At 39.1% G+C, this 25,121-nt stretch overlaps 1 protein-coding gene across 16 annotated transcripts in view; it reads left to right on the forward strand.

Moving 5' to 3' along the window:
* LOC138043401 (unconventional myosin-Ib-like) overlaps window positions 1-25,121 on the forward strand; it is a 44,332-nt gene that overhangs the window by 8,682 nt on the left and 10,529 nt on the right. For 3 of the 16 annotated variants that reach the window (XM_068889691.1, XM_068889677.1, XM_068889699.1), the window contains 31 exons: window positions 2,375-2,531; window positions 3,460-3,575; window positions 3,694-3,788; window positions 5,410-5,514; window positions 5,771-5,817; window positions 6,117-6,180; window positions 6,274-6,287; window positions 6,396-6,480; window positions 6,596-6,702; window positions 7,052-7,202; window positions 7,678-7,796; window positions 8,211-8,297; window positions 8,563-8,628; window positions 8,739-8,843; window positions 9,453-9,515; window positions 9,841-9,894; window positions 14,920-15,060; window positions 15,751-15,865; window positions 15,956-16,011; window positions 16,368-16,433; window positions 16,638-16,705; window positions 16,834-16,905; window positions 18,174-18,249; window positions 18,428-18,496; window positions 18,672-18,764; window positions 19,017-19,073; window positions 19,179-19,247; window positions 22,147-22,233; window positions 22,499-22,585; window positions 23,244-23,330; window positions 24,764-24,850. In XM_068889691.1, coding sequence (XP_068745792.1) covers window positions 2,379-2,531; window positions 3,460-3,575; window positions 3,694-3,788; window positions 5,410-5,514; window positions 5,771-5,817; window positions 6,117-6,180; window positions 6,274-6,287; window positions 6,396-6,480; window positions 6,596-6,702; window positions 7,052-7,202; window positions 7,678-7,796; window positions 8,211-8,297; window positions 8,563-8,628; window positions 8,739-8,843; window positions 9,453-9,515; window positions 9,841-9,894; window positions 14,920-15,060; window positions 15,751-15,865; window positions 15,956-16,011; window positions 16,368-16,433; window positions 16,638-16,705; window positions 16,834-16,905; window positions 18,174-18,249; window positions 18,428-18,496; window positions 18,672-18,764; window positions 19,017-19,073; window positions 19,179-19,247; window positions 22,147-22,233; window positions 22,499-22,585; window positions 23,244-23,330; window positions 24,764-24,850 — 2,661 coding nt within the window. In that variant the 5' untranslated portion in view covers window positions 2,375-2,378. Of the gene's footprint in view, window positions 1-29; window positions 264-1,058; window positions 1,138-2,374; window positions 2,532-3,459; window positions 3,576-3,693; window positions 3,789-5,409; window positions 5,515-5,770; window positions 5,818-6,116; window positions 6,181-6,273; window positions 6,288-6,395; window positions 6,481-6,595; window positions 6,703-7,051; window positions 7,203-7,677; window positions 7,797-8,210; window positions 8,298-8,562; window positions 8,629-8,738; window positions 8,844-9,452; window positions 9,516-9,840; window positions 9,895-14,919; window positions 15,061-15,750; window positions 15,866-15,955; window positions 16,012-16,367; window positions 16,434-16,637; window positions 16,706-16,833; window positions 16,906-18,173; window positions 18,250-18,427; window positions 18,497-18,671; window positions 18,765-19,016; window positions 19,074-19,178; window positions 19,248-22,146; window positions 22,234-22,498; window positions 22,586-23,243; window positions 23,331-24,763; window positions 24,851-25,121 lie in introns of those variants that run through there. The other 13 variants (XM_068889713.1, XM_068889729.1, XM_068889736.1 and 10 more) reach the window with 10 other exon arrangements.

Below are 25,121 nucleotides of genomic sequence, written 5' to 3' on the forward strand. Positions count from 1 at the left end.
TCGCATTTCTCAAGCACCACGGGCGCACTTGTTACTCGCGAGGTGGTGACTTCCCCTAGCAGCATCCGGACCAGCTAGGGGAGAGGGTTATCAAGGGCAGTGGCTTGCGTCTTTAGGCGAGGAATCTATCCGTTCATGTGGAGATTGCAGGAGATTGAAATTACAATGAAGTCGACAGGGGACCGCAAGCTGCGGGATTGAAAATTGAATTTTTCGCGCGAAAGGTGACGTGTGGATCTCCGGACGCATAAAGTAACGACACAGTAAGCTTCTTCATCGGCAAGAATAATCTGAATAATGAAGTATTGTTAAGTGGGACGGACTAAATACATATATTCTACTGTAACTTATAAGGCGAAATGTGCTCGTGTGGCGACAAATGCCGAGCGTCAAGAACTTTGATTAACTTTTTCGTAGCCCACATCTGTATCCTCCATTTGCAATTGCAGCCGATAAAACCTTAAGTTATGCATATAAGCTGCGAGGACATTTAACCGAATTAAAACAAAACCTGAAAACCCCTAACACGTAAAATGGGGTATGTGGTGGCCATGCTGGAGAAAAGAGAGAATGAGCCCTCGTAAAATATGTGGAAGCAAATTAAACAAAGGATTCTTGAAAAGTTTAAACTAAAAGAAATTAGCCTGAAAGAATAATCTCCTAGTATTTGGCCATTTTCCGCAAATCTAGTGACTCTTTTTTCTACAAATCCACGAGTATCTCGTGCAACAGTGACGCTCATTCTAGGGTTTTATCGCATTTTGGCGTTGACTTACAAAAAGTTTCAAATTCTTCATTGCCCATTGGTTTTCACTATGACATTCTCGAAAATTCATGTTTGTTTATCCTCCCATTCTTGCTTCCAACCGCGCTAGCGTTTCTCCCTAGGTGGTGAGTTTGTGACAAATGTGTGCTATGAAATACAACTTCCGATAGGCACACAAGAGAATTTAGATCCTATTCACCTTAGAGTGGGAAACAATATTTTTTGTTCAGCAAAACATTACTGGCATTGAAAAAGGATAATTCTATTCAGACAACATTTTCATTGTCCATAGAAGTTTTTTTTGAAGACCTCACAAAAGATTGATGGCAACTTGCATTTGATGTTTCACTGCTCCTGCTTTAGAAAAGATTGTAAGTTAAATGTACCTGTTTGTCTAAAAGCTAAAATATTTTAATTTATGATATTCAGAGTGAAACAAGGCGGAATTAGACACCTATGTCCAGTTTGTATCACTGGTCGGCACTTAAATTATGATAATTTACACACCTTGCAACTTTCTGCAAAAATTATAGCAGAAATACATTTTAGTGAATTTAGATTTTAATTCATGAAGATATTTCTTTGTGTTTGATTGGCTCAGATCCCCTGCAAAATTCAAGTTTCCCAACTAGGATTTAACGAAAATACATTGGCATTTATTTGATATTATTTAGTTGATATACCAATGACAGGGAAAATATTGAACAAAAATTGATTATGTCAGCTTGATTTATAAATAGCTTCTAATGACCAAAAATGGCTGACAAGATGGCATTTTCAGGATAAGTTAGGGAATTTAGTGGGCTGCCTATGTACTATACCATTTGCTTGAATTCCTTATTGATTTAAATACCAAGATCTGAGACACTGAAATTCACTTGGGCTACAAATTGTTGTGGCAAAGACAAGAGCAGTACCAGTAATTTGCATTATCACTTCTCTGAGGTGGTGCTTATGCTATGGGTCAGTTTGTTTTCATTACTTGATTTAAGGTTGTAACAGACTACAGTATAGCCAGACTGTCTGTATCTTGCCTGCTCACAGGTGTCACCTGGCCCAGACCAATCCCACTTCCAATATGTCATCTGATACATGTTTCACGACAACAACATCTACGTTTTCCCTCCTACAAGCAGAGTAGTCATTATCTTACTAACCTTATTTTATTCAGTCGTACTGTAACACTTATGGCTATTTGTTTTTTCTTAAGTTATTCATTGTCCTCGTGCCCTGCACTCAGGCCATTAAGTAAATTGAAAAAATATGGGGCTTATTAAATAGCAATACTGTCCTTGCACTCGGCAGTAACATAGATATTCTGACGTCAAACCCCTAATAGAGGGGTGTAATAATAATTAACAATTATTCACCAAAGTGGAGGTGAATAATTGTTTTGGTACATGTATATACAGTACCTGACACAGGTTGAATAAAAAAAGGAACCAAAAAATTTATTTTTATTAAATACAGTGGAGAGTTTCAAATCTTGCGTGCCGGCTACTCCGAGGTGAATAGTACTTGGATAATCACCTCCGAGTTAGCCAATCAGCGTTTGCGGAGAGCACTATTCACCTGTGTGGAATATACTAATAAATGATATTTCTTTAGAGCTATGACAGAAGCAGAAGGACAGGCTGGGGGGCCTGGTGGCCGCAGCATGTTGGACAACACAGTTGGAGTGGGTGACCTAGTTCTTCTTGAGTCTTTGACTGAAGATTCCTTGTTAGAAAATCTATGGGATAGATATAATAACAAAGACATATATGTAAGTTTGGATTCTGCTTAACCCTTATGCATCCAGTAACATTAAAGATATTTTCAATTTAATTAAATTGCTTCTTCATCAGTTCTGATGGATCCACTATTTTTTAAACAGGAATGTTCTTAACAATAGAGTTATTGTCATTACCTTTATTAATCATATTCTCTCAGCTGGTTTTCAATGTGAAATAGGTTTGTTATCCACAATGAGAAGTTCATTACCTGACTACCAGTATTTCTGTTATCCATGCTTTCCATCTCAGATGATGTTTCCTTATCATTGATTAAGCTGATGATAATAATAGTAATAATAATACCGTCGTTTTCATCTAAGCGTGGACACACCACGGGAAAACATGTTCTTTGAAGTTTAAGTTTGGCAGCCATTAACATCAGCAAACTTTTGTGTACGATAGTTTACCCGAACAAATTTGAAGTACATGTATACTTTGTCAGATCAGGGTCAATTTCTTAGAAAAAGTCTTTGATATCCAGTCTTGCTGCTATTCTAGGAAAACTTGCATAAACATCCCTCAAACTTCGTAAGATTGAAGAGAAAACTTGTCATCTTTGCAACCAGTTAGAGCATGTTTTCCCCGTGACGTGTCCACGCTTAGGTGAAAACAACTGTAATAATAATAATAATAATAATAATAATAATTTGTTTTCTAAATGTTTTAGTTGCCTATATCGTTGGTTTGAGTGTACAGTGTAGATTCAGGAGGGAGATTTTGCTAGGTTGCATTTATTGCGCCTACCAACAAAGCCAGATAGTCAATACATGTATTTGACTATTTGTAATCTGTTTATAACTTGTCATGTATACTTTAAGATTGCCTTGTTGGGTTGTCTCTCAGAATCTTTCAAAAAATTTCATTCCTGGCTTAATTTAGACCTGTTTGGGTTTATCTCGTTCAATCCTTTTGATGCAGACCTACATTGGAAATGTAGTGGTTTCCATTAATCCTTATCGAAAATTCAAGCTGTACACTTCTGAAAGGATAGCCGAATACAGATCCAGAAACATCTATGAATTACCCCCACACATGTAAGTGTGTAGATTAATTTTGATTTCAAGGAAATGTTCCTTTTGTTAGATTCAGATATTGCGCACAAATTGAATGCTGATTGTTAATCTTTTCAAATTTTATGCTGTTGGTTTTTAGCTATGCAATAGCTGATGTTGCTTACCGATCCATGAGAGACTACAACCAGGATCAATGCATTCTAATCACTGGTGAGAGTGGAGCAGGAAAGACAGGTACTAATATTTTTTTACAGAAAAATAGGTTTAATGCAACAACACATTGAACTGGCTGATAATGGTATCCTGTTTATGATCAGTGATCTTTTAGACACATTTAGTTTTGTTACACACCAAACCTCAAATTAAGCAACTGGCTAACGTAAAATAATGAACTTTGGGTACCTCTGGTACCCATTCCCTCCTCTGTTGTTAGCAAGTCCCTTGTTAATTAACATAAGCCCTCCCTGATTGACAAATTCCATTCCTGAATCGCCAAAATCGTTAAAGGGTGGCTAAATTTATCTGAAGATGAGCGAAAATGCTCTAAGTCTCCAGTGCAACAAAAGCAGAAATTGTTTGCAAGAACTGAAGGACAAATCGTCAACAGTGACAACAAATACTGTATGAAGTTTATTTACTTTGCTATGCAAAACGCACATCCAGTAACAAGACATCCCTATCATTACTAGTCATAATAACTAACCGATTTTCTTGTGCATGTGCAAATAGATCTGATTGATTTTCGTAAAATAACATTACTATTTTAACTAGTGCTGTTCATTACAGTGTAACTGGTTCTCTTTATGTTAAAAATCATTACTCATTGTATTCGTAGCTATTTTCTCTGAGATTTAGGCAAACATCAGACCTCAACGCTAGAGCGTCTATTCTGGATGGTACGATTTCAGTTTTCAGTTTCAGTTTTTCAGTTTTTCAGTTTTTCAGTTTTTCAGTTTTCAGTTCAGGTTTCAGAATTTTAATCTGACAAAGGAAAATAATTTGTGAGTACAGTGGTGACAGACTTTTGCCACAAACAAAGGAGGAGGAGGAGGCAGTGTGGCCCAGTGGTTAGGGCGCTTGCCACTTTTCACACGGCCATTTACGCTTTGATACTTTGATATCAAACAAGCACACATTGTGAAGAAAATTCTACCTTTTGTCGAACGCAAATTTCAACAAGCTTTGAAAGGCTTAAAGAGCATACTATTTGCGACAAATGGCATTTAATTCAAAAGCAGCCTAATCTCAGAGAGATATTTAAGGAAATTATAAGGAATCTCCCTTGACCTCTTATGAAAAAGGAAAATTGCTTAAAGATATGCTTGTCAAAGCAAAACTGTGAAAGCTACTAGTAAGAACACCATGGACACACAGTAGGAGTCTTGTTGGTCTGTGAAACCCATCTTACACACATTTACTGAAAACTGACATTTTAACAAGCCTCCTTTGAGTTTTACCGGTAACTGTTGGATTTTCATTTATCGTTACTTCTTGCAATAGTTATTTCAACCAAGTTTGGAAAACATTTTAACCTAGGTTGAAATAAATTGAAACAAATTGACCTGGTTTGGAAATAAATTAACCCAAGGAACAAAGTGACCTGCAACATACACTATACATTACAGTAAGATGGCTTGGATATAGGGACACTTCAATGATTTATCCTCCTAGGACTATTATGCAGAAACAAGCTGTTAATATGCAAAAACATTTAATGTAGTGGCAGAGATCTATCTTGCTAGCTTAGACAAGGCTACAAGGATTTGCTAGTTTGCTGGATGTTAACTAACAGGTATTTATTTGTATACCATATTTCGCTTAGTGAATTAATTTCAAAGTTCGTTTTTTATTGTAGAGGCATCAAAGGTCGTCATGCAGTATGTTGCAGCAGTTTCTGGGAAAGGCTGGGAAGTTGACCGTGTTAAAGAACAGTTACTCCAGTCTAATCCAGTGCTGGAAGGTAAGTACAGTTATGATCTGTAGTGTTTTGTAATGATCCTTTCAAGAATGCTGATTCTGAATCAGCAATGGACTGTTTGACTTGGTTGAGCATGGGGTGACTGTATGAGAGGTTGCTGGGTCAAACCCTGTCCATATCAACACTCTGGGTCTCTGGTGCTTTCTCCGAATGGCCCCCTTGTACGTATGTCCTTGAACATTTTTAGCACATTCAGTGGTACGTTTTCTCTGTTTTAATTTTCCTCTTTTTGTTGCAGCTTTTGGCAACGCCAAGACTGTTCGAAATGATAACTCTTCCCGCTTTGTAAGGACCTATATTTATTGCTCATTTTAAGTCACATGTTTTTTTTTTCTATATTTCATAGCTTCAGCATGATGGGAAGAATTCTAGTACCTCATTTAGTTTTTTTAACTGACTTATTTGTTACCAGTTCCCTTCATGTATGTAGCTCTAGAGAAACAAACATGTATGTAGCTCTAGAGAAACAAACATCACAAATTGTTACTTGGAGCTAAATTGTGTAATTTACATGTACTGTAGTGTTAACTTTGTATATTACATAATGTATTGATGTAATTCTTATAAAACTCTGTTTGTTGTAGGGCAAATACATGGATATAGAGTTTGACTTTAAGGGTGACCCTGTTGGAGGAGTTATTACTAAATGTAAGATTCATTGTGTATTTTGCAGTGTAGTAGTTAGATCATGAGGGTAGTATCTGTATAAATTACTAAAAAATTTCATTTCTTTTGTTTCAGATTTATTGGAAAAGGTAATGTATGGAGCTTCAAGCTGTGAATCCAAAATTAAAAGCAGCATCATCTTATAAGGATTATGACTTACTTAGGATTTTGCTCACAAAACATTTCTCACATTTCAGTCACGTGTGGTGCACCAAGTTCAAGGGGAAAGAAATTTCCACATATTTTATCACCTTCTGTCTGGTGCATCAGATGATCTTCTTGGTAATTACAAACAATGTACACATTGCACCTTGTATAAATTAATGACATTCCAGAACTTTTTTTTGCATTAATTACATTCATTACCTTTTTGGTCTTATTTTTGATTTACTTCTAGCTAAACTTCATCTAAAGAGGGACTGCGATATCTACAACTACCTTAATCAAAGTGGGTGTGCAAAAGTTGACACAATTGATGACAAAAAGGACTTCATAGTGGTAGAGGTTTGTCTAAAATGGTTGTATTGTGTTTAAAACAGCCTAATTCTCAATTTTAAGTAGTTTTAATGTTAATGTTCACAATTTTAATATGAGGTTTTCAGTGCTTTGCATTGGACAAGGCTTGATGTCCTTCTATTATTGCCGTACTTACATGTACATGTAGGACAACAAAGTCACAGAAAAGTACTGCTAGTGTTAACAGCCAGTCTGAGTTAGCACAGTTCTTCCTCTGATGAAACGCCTGCATGTTGTCGATTGATCATGCTTTTATTTCTTCTTGTTTTAGCAAGATAACAGTTGAAACTAACCATCTCTGATACTTTTGTATGTGCACATTTTGTTTCATTACCAGAAAGCAATGGATGTTGTTGGTTTCACCCCAGATGAAAAAAGTTCCATTTACTCACTTCTTTCTGCCGTTTTAAACTTGGGTAATGTTACATTTGAGGAAGGAGAGGACCATGGTGAAGCCCATGATTTTGTGACTCTCTCAAATGAAGAATGTAAGTTGTGTTTGCATGGCCATTATTTAGTGTCCACCACAGTCAGTTTAAATGTCGAACACCTGTCCAGCTCACTGAGATTTTAAGCCTACATGTACCACATGGGAGGTCTTTGGTTCAAACACCAGGAATTAAAGACCAACTCTGATGGTCTAGATTCAACTGACACATAACTGTGCTCTGCCTTTTGAGACAATTTTTTAAAGTAATACATGTACAATACAAAAAAATCCAGGCCCTTCTTAATTAATTAAATGATACTTGTCCACAAATCCTGTTCTTTTTGGTCCTTCAGTTGACTTGAACCCTGAGTGTTTATTTTGCCCACACAGTATAATCTTTGCTAACAAAGTGACAAACTGTGTAAGAGCTGCTTGGCCTTAGCATTCAAAGTTAATTTTGTGTGGACACTTGATGTGAGGTACTCTGATTCAGGTATTACGTTTTCTGCATTTTAATGCTTGACCCATTTCAGTTTTGAGTTGGACTTGTGAGATGCTTCAGTGTGGACCCCAGTTACTGCAAGAGGCTTTGACAAGAAGAACTGTGGAAGCTGGATTTGAGAAAGTGGTAACTCCTCTTTCATCAGCAAGGGTGAGTTTTACACAGCTAGTAACCGTTACATGGGTGTGTAGTATGATGATGCTTGTACTTTATTCTTTCTCTAATCTTGACTTAGTTGTTTTACATGTAGTTATTTTGATTACTGTAAGTTAACAGCAAAGATTTTGCTGGCATTTTTTAGGGTGAGCATCTGGTCTTGGATTTTCTAAGGATATGCTGAAAAATGGTCTAATAAGAGCTGCATGTTTTTTTTTTAGCCCTGGGTTTATGTTGTTGGTTTGTCTGTATTTCATACTTGTTCAATTATTCTCCCATTTCTCCTCTCCTGTTTCTAATTCAGTAAGACGTGTATCTGGATATCTATAATATAACTACATGTACAATACCTCAGCTGATCACGATAAAATTGTACTAGTAAGAGTGACATTGTATGTTTTCTTGCAGGCTTATTATGCAAGAGATGCTCTTTCAAAAGCGACTTATCGCAGGATGTTCTCGTGGCTCATTCAGAGAATTAACGACAGCATTAGGGTAATAATAATAATACCTTTTGACACTGCTATGTTATTGTATGATCTTTGCCCAAAACATTGTTGTACATTCACTTCTCAAGGAAGCTGGTTTTGTGCTCTGACATGCCCATGCCCTTCAGACATTTCTTCATAGTATATCAAGGATTCATGCATTTTGTAGGCCAGAGTACAAAGTATAATGCAAAAACCACTAAACACAACATGACAGTTGTAACCTTCTGCTTCTTCTTAAATTTTTTCGTAAATTTTTTCGTAACTTAAAGGTGAAAAAGAAAGGGAAAAGGAAAGTAATTGGAGTCCTTGACATTTATGGATTTGAAATATTTAAGGTAAGCATCTCTGCAAATTGGAGTCTTTGTTGTGTAAACCTTGTTGTTCACATAAGTTATTATCTTCACTCTCGAGGAAGCCCCCACAAACCATATTGTTATCTTTTCAGACCAATAGCTTTGAACAGTTTATCATTAATTACTGTAATGAAAAGCTGCAGCAGATTTTCATTGAGCTGACCCTTCAATCTGAACAGGAGGAGTACATCAGAGAGGTGGGTATAATAATATTTTCAGTTAAAATGTTGGCATTCTTGAGCTGTTTTATTCCACCTATTCATCCACCGATCAAATTAATTAAGGGAAAACTCCCTCATCTTCTAAATGTAGCATCACAGGGCAAACACAGTGTCATGCCTCTTAGAGAAGAAAGGGATTTTGCCTCCAGGAAAACTGTGAACACCTAAAATATGTCTGGAATGCTTATTGTTTTTAAGCCAATCATGTTGGAGGACTTCATTGCACAAAACACTGCAAACTAAATAACCATTTATAACACAGGTATTTGTGACAGCGACACATGTTGAAAGCAACAATTTCTTCGGAGCTCCAGTGGTTGGTGAAAGGACAAAATAAATTAATACATGCACTATTCTGTTTCTTTATTCATCAGCAGTCTCAGAGCTTAAACGACCAGAATTAGCTCAAATTAATTAACACAATGTGAGTGGCTTTTGGACGCATGATTGGACAGAAATAACATTCCTGGCATATCTTAGGTGTTCCCGGTTGCACTGTAAAACTACAGTACATGGCTATTTAATTATTTAATTAATGTCGTCACTAATAAGGTAATGGTACACAATGTATTTTTTTATTATCAGGGGATTGAATGGACAACAATAGACTATTTCAATAATGCAATAATCTGTGATTTAGTTGAGAAGGTGAGTGGTGGCAACTGACCGTAGTAGGTAATCTGAAGTCATACAGTAGTAGGCAATTACTGACCTCCTTCTTGTGCTAAAACAACTTACTGGTAGGTTTCTTGAATGATGCTAGCAATTTTGTTGCAATTTTTTTCACTTTGTCTTTTTATTCCTTGTTGTTTTAATTTAGAGCTGTTACCAACCTAGAAACCATGGTATAAAGAAAAATATTAGCAATTTACTGCTCTGTTAGTCTCAAGTTTCAAAGGGATACTGAAGGATCTGTTTTAAGGCCATAATTTATTAAAACATTTTGTCATTGTTTGTTTTGTTGCTGTTACAGACTCATGTTGGTATCATAGCTCTTCTAGATGAGGAATGCTTGAGACCAGGCGAAGTAAGTTTACTGTCTCTAAAAGCATGCATGGTTCTCATCGTCGTCAAGATCATATGTCTTTATTTATAGTCCAAAGATAAAAATACATATCTTAAGTTACAAACTAATAGCAGTAAAAATTGTTACCACATCTATTTACACATTAAATTAAAACCTATATTGAAATATCAAACAATTAATAAAAGACAATTAAACCTCTGTGTGACTACTTTAGGATGATTAAAATATACTTTTCGTAATGAATATTGCGTAGATTTATATTCTGGTAGTAGAGTTTCACTCAGTGAAACTATACTGCCAGAATATAAATCAAATTTGGGGGTCCTCTGCATTTTGGGGTCCAGCTAATTAATATTCAAGAATTAATATTCAAGAATATTAATATTTAATCTATTGTCTCTTAATTGCAGCTGCAGTACCCTTTCAGATTTCTAAATGGCACAAAAATAAAGTCTTATCCGTTCCCCCGAATATGTACTTAAAATAAAATGATCCATTCCTTTGACACTGTTATACCCGTTGATTCATCGATCAAAATGTATGGGCTGTCACACCTCGAAGAATCCGTACGCTGTAGGAACTGTTAGCTCCAGTTGATAAATGATCAAGATCTCCACAGCAATAAAAAATAACAGATCTGAATCTCAGTTATCCATAAAAACAAAAAGAGCATCATTTATTTTAACAACACTTGAGGTGTAATTTAGGAACAAAAAAGTAAAGAAATATGGGCGATCGATACACAGTTCATTGTCGGCCTGTGTGGCCGTGACTTCGCCATATTAATAATCAAGCGACTAAATACATAATCAAGTTCCATGTTCAACACTTTCTTTTTAACACTAATCCCGAAAAAGTTGCATAATTTCCAAACAGACCAGTTATGTGCAAAACAAGAGCCAACACGATCACACATGCGTGTCCCCAATTAATATCTACAGGGTTGCACAAAACAAAATTTAACATACTTCGCCTTTGGATTCTCTGTCATTTTCGCTCACGATAAGCAAACTAATGCTTGAAATTCGCTTGGAAAGCATGCAACAAACTGAACTTCGACTGAAATGTTTAATTATCACTGGCGGCAGATTGAAAGTGTCGCCGATTGTCTCGCCTAAAAAAGAGCTCAGATCCTGTCATGCAACACATGGGAATTTAAAACTTAACTCCTCAAGCTTGAGGTAATCGCTGACAAAATGAAATCATTTGACTACAAAAATCCGAAAAATAACAACTTACCTTGAAATTTATAAAGAAATTCGATCATTTCTCCGTTGTGAGAAATGGGAATGTTCAATAGAGGTTTTGCATGACAGGAACAATGAAAATGTTTTGCATTAGAAAGAACATTTGTTCCCGTAGGAAAAAGAATCTATTGTGCCTGCCATGCAACATGGCTGCCGTGCAAAACCTCTATAATTTTCCTTGCACAATACGCCGTTCGCATGTTTTTCCTGGCGTTTGTAATTTGCATAAACATTCGATTTTTTTTCTGCGTCCAATTGGACCCTTTGTTCCATATTCTATGCGTCCAAAAGGAAAACGTAATTTGTATGATAATTTAGGGTGCTTCAGCTCACTACCCAAAGTTGCATTGTCCAAACGACCACCATCCCTAACAATGCCTTTGTCTACAACAGGATTCAGCTTGGCCAACCTGCTTGCAATCTTGTTACTGAATGGATCTAGCAAATGAGAATCCCTTTGTGCAAGCCCTACACTTTCTTGCGATGCGTCAACAATCTCAGTGACCTTCAATGGGGTTTCACACTTTCAGGGGAGCACAATCTCATAATGTCCACCAACCATTTTCACAGAACTGTCCATAATGGACTTGGCTCAACTGTACACTTGGTGAAATCTGCATTGTAAAGGCGTTCTACATGTAGCTGATGCTGTGTGGGATCCAGGCCCTTCACTGTTTAAGTACAGCCCAACGATTTGTGAACATGGACTTTCAGTGGTCCCATAACAGTCCACCCCAACAATGTTCTTACTGCATGCGGCTGCCGTATTTTCCCGGTACTTACCTCAAGGGGGCACAAAGCTTCCGGCACATTGCTGCCAATCAGTATAGTTACAGGTACCTTTTTCCCCACAAGATCTGCTATGTCAATGTTCTTGAGATGCGGCCATTCCTCGTTGGGATGCTTCTCTCAGTAACTGATAAGGTTTCGGTAGTCCAAACCTTCTCTCTCTCTTTCCAGTAGCAACACCAACAACATCAAGGCATAATTGCTGACCTTCTTTGCATATGTTTCGATAATATGATAGCTATATGGTGTGCTGACTTTTACAGAAACTACTTGAAGGCCAATATCACCAAAGCTGGTCCTCAAAGCCACATTACTTGTTGCCACATTACTTGTTGCACTAACACTGCTAGCATCATTCTGAGAAGGCCCTCCAGAGGCAGTTTGGACTTGGGGGCTGGAGTTTCGGCCAAGCTTTGCACTGTTCACCAATTTGTGGACTGAATTTGATGACTGCAACAAGGGATGATGCCTCCTTTGGCAACCCTCAACCCCACACAACCTTGCAACTCGACACTTCTCGACAAAGTCTCCGAGACTGAGACACTAACTACACACCGTTTTCTCATCCACCAGGTTTTGTTGCTGGTGAAGGGTCAATTCTCTTAACTTATGGCAGTGCTCGAGATAGTGGCTGCCCGAACATAGGACGCATTTAAAGGGGTTCCTCTCACCGCCACAACTGCCACTACTCCGGGATTCATCGCCAAACATGGCCAAGGTCATGCTGTTGTTGGAGAAGCTAACTTTGCCGTTGGATGAAGATTTGTGACCTCTTGGGGCCTCCTGCTTGAGTTGACAATTTGAACGAAGTAGGTGCAACAGCAGCACGGCTTTGTATGAATTCTATAAGGTGTGCGAATGCTGGTGTGGTCTGAGCTTCATAGGGCTGATTGGCTTTCTCTGCTCATTTTGCTTTGAGGTGGATAGGGAGGTGGGCGACAATCTTCTAGAGTATGCATCGAGTTAAGATTGCTAGTGTGCCTAGCTGGGTAGACCCAAGGACACATGTTTCCATATCACAAGCAAGCTGGGACAAGAGGATTTCGGATTGGAGGCCCGCTGACCACCCTTTCTACAAAAAACCTGAGCCACTACATTCGTTTGGCCAAAGTTCGTTTGTGGTATCTCTGGCTCACTTGTAACCTTCTTCAGGAGGCATTATAATACAATGTTCAATGGCTTGTCGTGCTTTACGGTTTACCTCTCTAATACTGAACAAGGTAGCTTAAAAGATCGGTGTGATTTTCCTCCTTGCTTTCCACATTTATCTCAAAGTTCCGCATGAACAAAGGAAAGGTGTGGGGTTCGCCACTAAAGCTCATATTTTCTCTCCACGCACCACTTCATCCATAGTGTTTTGCTGTCTTTCCAAGAGGATGTGTAATTGCAGGGTACTGCTCGGATCTGCTGACTGGCTACTTGCCTTGTTATCGTGTGATCTTGATTCTGTTTGTTTCAATTTTGTGCATTCTCTCCGTGGCATCAAATGACCACTCCATCCATAGTGTTGTCTTGACTTACGAATGGGTTACTTATCCACTGAACACTGCTCGAAATTTGTGGTTGATAGCTTGTTCTGCTCTGATACATGCTGGGTAAAGAATCCCTTAGCGTTTCATTCTCTCCACAACCCCATTCACTCCTTGAAAGCCTTTCCTCGAGACATTGTAACCCCTCCTGTTGGCGTTTTATTTCCTGTTTTTTTGTACATAATTTCGCATTCCTGAGTGGCACCATTCATGCCCGTTTCTGACTTCTTCCTAGCCTCCCTCATACATTTATCCAGCGCTGCCCTTTCTGCCAGTTCTTCCTCCTCCAAGGCGTATAATCGCTTGGACCATTCTGACTCAACAGTGCTAGGTTTACTTTGCAGGGCTGAATCTTCCTCTCTACTACCGTAAGCTTACCGGTATTTTGCTGTCCACTGACCTGTGTAAAGTCCCGAAAAGGCATTAGGGTATAAATTTGGCGGCATAAGTTGAAATATTGGTGCTAGTGGAGTTAACTGTCCACCATAAGGTTCCAGAGCAGGAGAAACACCGCTTAAAGATTCCTGTTGTAGAGAAAAACTTGAAGTTTGCTGTAATAGAGGAGGCTCAACATCTGAAACCACCGGTCGAAGCGAAGTACCACTTGAATTTTTGGCTAATAACGACATCTTACCATCATTGTTGTTGGGAATATAGTTTTTTGGACTATCAGACACGTGTACATTCTCTTCTCTGACCACATCTTCGGAATAAACAAGATTTTGAGGCGCATTTCCCAGTTGCATTTGATATCTTCCCAAATGAATTTCCACCTCTACGAATATGTGGTAAAAGTTAAGAATCCGATCCCACCAACGCGTCGGCCAACACGTCGGCTAACTCGTCGGTCGACACACCACCAACACACTACCGACACGTCGGCCGACACACTACCGACGCGTTGGCTGACACACTACCGACACATTGGCCGACACACTACCGACACGTTGACACACTAGTCGAAACACTACCGACACATTGGTCGAAATACTTATGCACCAGTCATTTGAAACCCCCGCACCCCGCCATTCGGGCCTTAGCGGGGGATTGTGGGGACTTTCACCTCATATACACTCCATTTTGGTTCCCCGGTAGGCGGGGAATTCACTGGAAGTCACGGTCTTCGCATCCCCTACGGGGGGAATTAAGCCGGGCAGTCACTCCTTGGCCAGCGGTCTTCATTTGCGTGCCTCATAGTAATTTTGCATACATTATTGTCGCTTTCTGTGCATGATCATCAGATTGACTTTCTACTTGGAAAAATAAACTCAGAAACCACTTTTACTTCAAGAGTGTAAGAGTAAATCAAATCCAGGGAAATTCATGCAATGAAATAAAGCATGCAGGAGCTTGTATAATTTTCTTGTCCCTATGAGTACATCACAAACAAACTCTGCCTTTCCCTTTGTCTGCAGAAAGTTGTAGCAAATCATAGAAGTTACAGTAGATGTTATTTCTAGGTCAGTGACGAGACATTGTTGGCAAAATTGAATAAACACTGTACTGGACATCCACATTTTGAGAGCAGAAGGTGCAAACAGTTCCTCTCTGATCAAACTCTGCCTCATGACAGCTTCAGACTTAAACATTATGCAGGAAGTGTAAGTACTGGCAATCAACAATAAGATCGATTCATCAAAGAGAGTTTTTTAACTTTGCTGTGTAAGCAGCCTCACCACAGATTGATCAGACCATAACACAGGGAAACCCTTGCCCAACTCTTTGCAAATAGGGTGTGAATTTCTTAACGTCCAACTAGGTTTATGAGCAAGGGTCGTGAGACATTGATTATGTTTTAAATAGTCCTTGTAGGAGAAGACTTTAGGTGGCTGGAACCAGTTTTGCCACTTTTAGAGACCTTGTTATTGGGTGGGTTATAACTACTATACTGTAACAGCAATGTTATGGTACCATATGAAACACCAATTATTGCTTAACAAAAAGTGCCCTATATTGTGACATAATAGGTTACCATGGCAACACAAAAGCTCTCCGAAAAGACCCTATATTTCGTCTTTACTTGCTTGTGTCTCAAAGATGAACTCAGTGATCCCCATTTTTTATTGTAGAATAGTAATTAGCAATCTGAGATAGAACTGACGCCAAAGTTTAAAAAAATTATTGGGAGCCAGTTCAGGGCAACCTTAATTTTTTCGAAAAATTATTCTCTTTGACTGGTGATTTTTGTGCACTTAGCATTTAAGTGAAAAAAACAAAGCAGTCTTTTGAAAATAGCTCGTTGAAAACCACAAATTCAAACTTACCCATATTTGCTTCCTTCTTTTCTCCAGGTAACGTACTGTGTGACTGGTTTTGTCGACAAAAACAATGATCTACTGTACAGAGACCTCTCTCAGTGCATGTACTCCTGTGGGCATCCTCTAGCCAAGGAACTTTTCCCTGATGGTGATGACTCATTGTCTGATAGCTCTTGTCTAATCAGATAACACAAGTAGGCAGGCCGGGTAACACTTATTACCTTTTTTGACATTACAGGCTGTCCCACTAAAGCAACAAAAAAGAGACCCCCAACGACAGGTACACAGTTCAAGGTATGTAGAGCGGTATATATATATATATCATATATCTTTATTTACCCTCGGATTTTTAGAGTAGCTTGGTGTAGCTAATATCTCCGAGCATTTACCCTCCCAACCATCACAGAAGACAGACCACAACAGACAACAGGTGATACATAATATATTGCAAAACCACACAGTCAACTGTTTAGTCCATTCAAGTATATGTATGTTTTAATGAATGGCACTTGGATGTTCGTTTTGTCTCACGTAGAAGGTAATTTGTAAGGCAACGACTTGACTTGGAGGTTGTGTTAGGGCTCTTGAAAGGTCGAGTACTGGCATATGCTAAAGTCATTCCTAAGATTTTTCTGATTTTTCCACCTCAGGTTTCTGTCACGGAACTGATGAAGAATCTCAAGTCCAAGAACCCTCACTACATACGGTGCATAAAGGTAATTGACGGGATTTTGTTTTGCATTTATTGAGAACAGACTTGTTGCGATTGGCTTTTTTCCTTGAACCGATTAATTTCACGTCACATTTCTCGCTGCAACCACACACATACTTTTGCCCACCCAACCTTCCCTTCTTTTCTTCCCCCTCCTCTCCCTCTGTCTGCGTTTGAAGTATTGATGTTTTTTTTCCTTATTTTGTAGCCCAATGACAGAAAAGTAGCTGGTCTTTTTGATGACAAACTGGTCAGACATCAAATTCGATATCTGGGGTAAGGTTATTTATTCTTTGCGTTTTCTTTTTCACACGTCCATCGTTTCGCGAACCCCGTCATTTAATAACTGGGCCGAACCTTTCTGCTTTAATGGTCAAAGATAGGTTTTCTTTCTTCATCTCCAGGTTGCTTGAGAACGTTCGCGTTAGAAGAGCAGGATTTGCATACAGACAGGAATATGATGAGGCGCTTCAGAGGTACATACACATTGAGCCTTAGCTCGGCTTTTATTTCTTTTGTGGGGAACAATGACAGTGCTGTTAGCAGTCCTCCTCTTTGAATGACTTTCAGTAAAGTAAACTGAAGGGTTGTGTGTGTCAAGAGATCTATCCAGTTGGCTACGAACAAAGCATGTTAGAATTGGACTGGGCCGGCAAATCCAAAGGTGTTCAGAATGGCGTTTGAATCTATGGCATCCCCGTCCAGAGCCCTAAGGCCGTTGAGCCATGCCTCTTCCAGTGCAGTGGTCGTGTGTTCAAACCCTAGTGGAACCAACCCTCACACTCGTATCAAAGTGCTGGAAAAGTGCTGCCCTTTTAATAGCATCTGCAAGTGGTTAGACTTTACGTTTTCTCGACTCAAGACTATTAGCTGTAGTCCTCCACGTAGAAACAGATATGTGGGCAGAATTTTAGGTAATTAGATGTGCGCTGATTTGGATAATCATCAGCAAAGTGTCCTCTTGCTCTTCTTCTCAAATCAAAACACTTGTTCATAAAATTCTGGCAGGCAATATACAAGAAGGCCACCCTAGGAGCAAATTAACCCAAACGCCTTTGAAAGACATTTCGAGGCTCCTGGTAATGTATAAAGACTGTCTAAAGACCTATAAGAATTTGATCTGTTCGGATACCTCAGCTGAAAATTGCGAATCTTTTAGGTGATGTTTTAGTAAAGAAATCTATAGCTGGCTGGCATCGTTGAACTGAAATTCGTAGAACAATTTGACTCTCTCGAACACATATTTCATCGAAGATTATTTTTGGGTACCCCTGAAACAACCCACACTCTGTTCTAGAAGAGGAGAGCATGCCAAAGTTCCCAGTGTGTTATAATATGCATTTATTATACTGAAATTGTGTATATTTGATAGAACATCTACTATACAAACGAGTTTATCAGTAACATTACCAGTCAGTTGTGTGGCGTTGTTTAATAGGCCATTTTCGAAATATCAAATATTCAGCTTGATAGTCAGGCAGTGAGGACAAAAACAATAGAAACACGTTGGAATGAATGTGAAAAATATTTGCATATCATCCACTTTCCTTTGTCTCTGTCCTCAAAACCTCTCTTTCAAGCTGAATGTTAATATATCGAAAAAGGCCTATTGTCACGTTGTTTGTCACTCCTTTCGGCTTTGGAAAGGTGGTTTGTATTTCTTCTTATTCTCGATTTCAGGAGAGCTTCCGTTGTTGCTGTTGCTGTGGTTTTGATTTTTATCAATATGCTTTTTAATCTTCAGGTATAAAATGCTCTGCGAGAAAACTTGGCCCATTTGGAGGGGTGTGCCAAAAGAAGGGATCAAAGAATTGTTCAAGGTAGTGTATAGCGTGTAAAGGACCGGTGCCAGCATTTCCTAAATATACGCATATACCCCGTACTTCATTGCGTTTCATTTTATTCCAGTTCATCAAGTGCTTTCACGTATTCAGTGTAGTTTCATAGCTCAGTCTGTAGATTGTCTGACATTCGTATGTTAATTTATTTCGTTGACAGGGCCTTAATATCAAGCCGGCAGCCTACGCATGCGGAAGAACAAAGATCTTCATAAGAAACCCACGGACGGTAAGGAATCAACAGAGATCAGCAGTGCAAGTGATGGTCTCCGAATTCTCACACCACAATCGTCTTTTAATGGCGCTCACTCAAGATTTGTAATCGAGTTTAAATATTCTAATTAATTGAAATGTTTTCTGGTGTCTTATGATACATGTGTTACAGTATTGTTTTCACTTTTCAGTTGTTTGACCTGGAAGAAAGAAGGAAACATTCCATGCATCGCCTGGCAATTATCATTCAGACGGTTTTTAGAGGCTGGAGTCAGCGTACAAAGGTTTGTAACCGACAAGGGATTCTGTAGACCGCAATTTTCTTTCACTTTTTACAATTTAAGTTTACCGACTCCTAGTAGGCGTTGTCTATGAATAAAGTGAAGCTCAATACGTGATGGCCTAATTTATATTCATGGATAAGGCAAGAGGGAAGCTACAGTATAGCAATCGCTCATGGAAGTAGCAACGGATAGGAACAATAAGTTCTTGGCACGAGTTTCTTAGTTAATTAATTTTGTTTTCTTTATCTACAGTATCTGAAGATGAAAGAAAGCGAGATCATCATCGCCAAGTACTACCGTAGATTTCGGGTGAGCACCATCTTCAGAGCGTGAAGTTAGATTTTGAGTAGTTTGTAGTTGGCTCATGCCCGATTTTGAAATTAAATTTTAATCCATCGTCGTTTATCATTAAAGGATCAACGAATTTACCAAAGGAAGAAGCAGGCTGCTATTGTGATTGCGTCTTATACCCGCGGCTGGAAGGTAAGCTGGTCCGCTCTTGTCTGTTTCCCTGCTTCCACTTTGAAACGGGTTTATCATGTTCATAGTGATTTATCCGGTGGATATAGCGCTGTCCACCTTTTGAACAACTGGGCCTTATGATTAGCCTACTATAACACAAAGTTCTTATGACTACCCCCAACAAAGAAATCCATGGTATAACTTAGGAGAATGAACGTTTCGATCGTGAGAATGAAAAGACACTAATTTACAGGAAGTTGATGCGTCCGTTTTTGTTGACTGTGCTCATTCAGACCTCAGCGTTTACTGAGATTTGCAACCCGCAGAGTCCAGAGAATATTTCTCAAACCCGTGTATGGATGATCCACTGACTTTCTTTCGTTATCGTTTTCTTATTGCCAATTCGATGCATGCGCCATTCAATCCCAGTATCCATGCGGATTTTTCATTCATAAATGCCAACCCGTTAAATTTCATCTCTCAGATTTCTTCATTCGTTTACGAAATCTTTGTTGAGCGCCGAGCATCTTTTTCCAACCAATTAAACCATATAATAAGTTTATGACGAAAAACCCTGTCTACTTGAGTTTCGTTCTAAAGTTGATGACCCAAGGAAATAACCCAAGTTACACGATTAATGTAGTTAATTGATAAACTTAAAATGTTAACTTTCCGTGGCTTAATACCTTAAAAAAAGGGAAAGGAACTATTTAAATTAACGAGTCGGCTGTTTTAATCAGCCAACAACCTAAATTTAATTTCGCGTGATACAGGTTATTGTAGCCTGCAAATTATCGCCGTTTTTTCGCTTGTGCTTGAATTCGATATGACGCAGTGTCTCGCTTTTTTGCGTTTCGCTTCGCAGTATACGTTTATCTCAAGTATTGAATCTAATAGTTGAGACATTTGATTTTCATTCTTCATTTCCCACAAAAAAAGTATTGAAACAGCGTTTTTCCTCTTTTCCGTTGAAATGGCGCGGGGTCGAAATATAGGGGCCTGGTTACTAGTTTCAAAAGCAGTAACCAAGCCCCTATATTTCAAACACACACACAGAAGAGCCTGCTTACAGACTACTTAGCAGTGACAAACGGAGGCACAGTCGATTCATAAGTGTGCCTAATCAAGAAGTGTGCATGGTTCAGTGGGGTGTGCTTTCACGGTTAAAAGTAGTTTATACCCAGGGGTCATTGGCATCTTATCTGGGTTAAGGCGCATGCGAAGAACTGTTAAAGGTATTGAACGGCATGGAGCAATAACCCCACGTCGCAGATCAGTGTTCGACTGTTGTGCGAACGTGTGCTATATGGCGACCAGATTTACGGGGCTTTTCATCTTGCTCTAAAAAAAAAAGCGAACCATCGCCTGCAAGGATGCTGGAGTTGTTTTACTTCAGCCTATAACCAGGCCTATGTAAGAGTCTTGTATACTGAAATATCAAAGCAGCGGCTGTTCCTGCAAAACATTTGTTATTTTTGTTATTACAGGGAACCTCCTCTGCTACCGTCAAACTGTTAGAAAAGCAGTTTTATTCCATTTTTGGTGGAAAACAGGATATCAGTTATTTTAGCATTTGAGTAAAAAATAATTTATTATAACGTACTTTTGTTCTTTAATTTCCTGAGCGTTGCCGCTTTGGATCTTATTACGAGCAAGCGTGTCAGGATGGCCGGGTGGTTTTCTATCGGGCCTCCCACCATTGCGAGCCGTGGTTCAACTCTGGCCCCGGCTTGCATGTGGGATGAGGTTTCAGTCAATCTCAAGGCTACCACGAATTTAGAAACGAAAAAAGGCTGTAAACAATCTCTTTCTCTTAATTGTTAAAATAACTCTTCTATTTTCAGCGAAATAGACCTTTTTCATAAATGGTGGCCAAATGAAATAGTCTTTTCTGTTATAGTGCCCCTGTGATAATAAAAATCCCTTCTCTTTTTCGTCATATTTTGGAAGTGTGACCTCGAGGGTTGGATCCGGGGGAAAGTGACGTCATTTGCTCACTAGCTTAAAAATATCAACGTGTGAATGCAGCTTCTAATATATGCAAAACACGAGTTTAAAAGTCTGAAAGCCCAAAACTCCCGTGCTGCATATTGATTTTGCGGCGTACACCGCATTGCATTAGGGAGCTTACGAGACGACGACGCCGACGGAAACGACGACGCTACAAAACAATAGGTTTAGTGAGCAAAAACAATGGCTCTGCACGTGCGTTTTACATTTTGGTAATTTTCTTTGCCGTCATCTCCTAAATGACGACGTGAAATAACCAAATTTAAGGTTCTGTGGAGGACGTTAGCACATGACGATGAATTTTCAGTTCTCTCCCTACGCTTCCAACCCACTTATAACAGTTTAATTCCTCGACAGTTACTACACATTTTTAACGCGAAACGACATGAAATAGTTTCGTAGTGATATGAGTAACGCGAACTCGTATTTTTAAATGAAGTCCTCGTAGCCGTCGTCGTCCTCGTTTCGTAAGCTCCCTATTCTTAAACTAGTGAGCCTTTGACGTCATTTTCTCCTCGATCTGGCTTTCTCAAGATCTTAAAGTTAGTAATGGCAGACCATTAAATGGGAAAATTTCAGTTAAAATAAACAGGTTTTTTTTTTTAATCAAAGCTTAAAGCGATCGTCGCTTAATGTTTAGTTAACATGCTTTTGAAATCCAAAGAAAAATAAGAATTGATTTTTTGGTCACAGGGGCACTTAAACGCTAAGAAGCAGTCTTTCTAGCCGCGTTACAATGCGCAGAATTCAAATGATACATAAACCAAAATGAGGCCACGAAGTCTAATTAACAAAATACAGCCGCCATTATGAAAGTTGTTTACATTTAGTGTACGAGTCAGTATTTACAACAATTAAGTGCACTTTGTTGGAGGTTCCCTTTAAGGGACTAACCACTTCTCCTTCTTAGGCGAGGGAGCTTTACAAAGCCATGCTTTACGAGAAGAAGTGCATTTGGGCCTCTGGTATAATACGGAAGTATTTTTACGGATGGCAGGTCAGGGAACATTAACTTTGCGCGCATTGCTGCAGGCTGAGACTTCAATATAAAATGACATTTTTATTGTCAACATTTTCAGTTGTTTCTGCGCTCATTGCCAAGCATTATATTTGCGTGCCTTTTTATTTGCTTTTCAGTGGATTATTGCAATCGATTTGGTTGCTTGAAAAGATACAGATCGGCTTGTCTGAAGGATCCCTTGCGTTTTTTTTTTTAACTGAACGCAGCAACTGTCACGGGACTAACCCCTTCTCCTTCTTAGGCGCGGAAGCTTTACAAAGCCATGCTTTACGAGAAGAAGTGCATTTGGGCCTCTGGTATAATACGAAAGTATTTTTACGGATGGCAGGTCAGGGGAAAGTTTGCTCGCCATTAACTTCAGGCCGATATTTAATGTCAAATTGGCATTTCAGACGGTTTTTTTGCTGGCAGCGTTTATGGATGTTGCCTTCGAAATAGTCCAAACCGTAGTATGCGAGAGAATTTCTCAGGTTTCTTTGGTTTCAGTCACTTGAATGCCTTTATGGTCTTTGTTCTAACAGTGAAAGAATGGCTGATAGAGAATCAACCGTTGTTGTTGTGTTCTGTTGTTTCGTTGATTGTTTCATTGGCCCTGAAAAGCCCCTATGGGGAGTGGTCAATTAAGTATGTACAAAGAGATATTAAACCCCAATTATAGAAAATCATTAATACGTGAATAACAATTTGGTCTAACCAGAGCTTAAACTGAAATAGTGGAAGAGTTAAAAGTTCCAGCTAACTCAACAAAGGTGTCAAACGTTATGACAATTTATAACTAATCCTATAACAGTTAACTGATATCTGTATATTGTTAGTGGTATTTTACTTAACTTGTCTGTATTACTTTCCGTTCAAGAGAACTTGACTCAAATAGGTGCATGCATCATTTCAAAATATTCTTCCAAGTTACTTTTTAATACTAACAGATGACCTGCCGGATACCTTCCCACACCAAGTATTTTATTCTTTCCATTGACTTTCATTAGGCTCGCAAGCTTTATCGTGCCATGGTGCTTGAAAAGAATCGCAAGCAGGCAGCTATCACTATTAACGCCTACTGTAGAGGCTGGAAGGTGAATGTGCAAGCATTTCTTGGAATCAGCGGTTTGGCCCGGTGTTGACGTAATAATTGTGGGATGAGGTCTCATGTCTCTTTACTGAAGCCATGTAACGAACCTTCTTTCAAGCAAAGTAAAATTGTCCTGTCATTCGACAATCGGGACCCTCAGAGGTTCAGCACTTACTGTAGTTGAGTTTAGTTTAGTCATTTTGGCTCCAAAGCTGAAGTGTCTAACGGCACAGGAGCGTAAAACTTGATGTTAAAGCTTACCAACTTGTTTAGTTTAGTGCAGTTAGCCTCGCCTTCTAAGCAAGGTTTCCACAGCAGCTACTGCCAATAGCTGTGAACCCTTAGATCAGACCACAGAACCTTGTCACGGTGTCGGTCTCTCAACTTCTTACTTCACCCTAAAAAAGAAATTGAAGAGCGACAGCTTTCGGACATTTTTTAATGCCTTTTAGGGAGATAATATCCCAAATGTGTCGTGCCGACCAAGTATGTTATTCTTTCCATTGGCTTTCATTAGGCTCGCAAGCTTTATTGTGCCATGGTGCTCGAAAAGAAACGCAAACATGCAGCCATCACTATTAACGCCTACTTTAGAGGCTGGAAGGTGAATATACATGCACGTTATTCAGCCGTTTACCTAATTATAGTGGGATGAGGTCTCATGTCTGTTCATTGAAGCGATGTAACGAAAGTTATTTCAAACGAAGTAAAATTGTCATGCGACGGGGGAGCCTTAAAGGTTCAGAATTTACTCTAGTTTTGTTTAGTTTAGTTTTGTCATTTTGGCTCCAAAGTTGAAGTGTCTAACGGCACAGGAGCGTAAAGCTTGATATTAAAGCTTATAAACTAGTTCAGTTTAGTGCAGTTAGCCCCGCCTTCTAAGCAAGGTTTCCACAGCAGCTACTGCCAATTGCTGTGAACCCTTAAATCACAACACAAACCTTGTCACGGTGTCGGTCTTTCAACTTCTTGCTTCACACTAAAAAAGAAATTGAAGAACGACAACTTCCGGACATTCTTTAATGTCTTTTGGGGAGATAATATCCCAAATGTTTCGTACCAACCAAGTATTTTATTAATTGCCATGTGTGGTTGTGGTGTGAGGTCTCCTTTTCCTATCTGTCCACCGATGCAACGCAAGTCCTTCAGTCTACTAAAGTAAAATTGACCATCGTCTCGAAAGCCTCAAGCTTGATGCTTCAGTATGCTATTTCGTTTAGCTGTGTGAGCTTAGATCCGACCACAGAGGCGTGAACCGGGGCGTGAACTTCACGTCTGAGTTTGCGAAAAAAAAGTGTGTGTGCGGGTTCTTGAACTCCCGCCTCTTGTTTAAAAAGAAACGAAAGAGATACCGCCTTTTAAGTTTCTTTTTTTGGCGATATTTTCCTCATGTTTCTATCAACCAAGTATTATGTTCTTTCCATTGGCTTTCATCAGGCTCGTCAGCTTTATCGTGCCATGTTGCTTGAGAAGAAACGCAACCAGGCTGTCACCGTCATTAACGCCTACTTTAGAGGCTGGAAGGTGAATATGCAAAATAGTTCCTGCACTCGGTGGCTTGCTCTGTGGTGACATAATCCGCCACGGGTGTAGGTTAAGGTCTTTTGATATACAGATTTGTGTCAAACGATATAGCGTAAGTAAAAACTTACGTCAGGCAAAGGAGCCTCAATCCCGACGATTAAGCACGTAGATAGGTTCAATTTAGTTTATTCTGTTAAAGTTAAAGTGTCAAATGGCACAGGAGCTTCAAAACCGATTTTAAAGCTCGTAGACCTGTCTGGTTAATTTTAGG

This window comes from Montipora capricornis, chromosome 1 (genome assembly GCF_036669925.1).
Source record: "Montipora capricornis isolate CH-2021 chromosome 1, ASM3666992v2, whole genome shotgun sequence".
Taxonomy (NCBI): Eukaryota; Metazoa; Cnidaria; class Anthozoa; order Scleractinia; family Acroporidae; genus Montipora; species Montipora capricornis.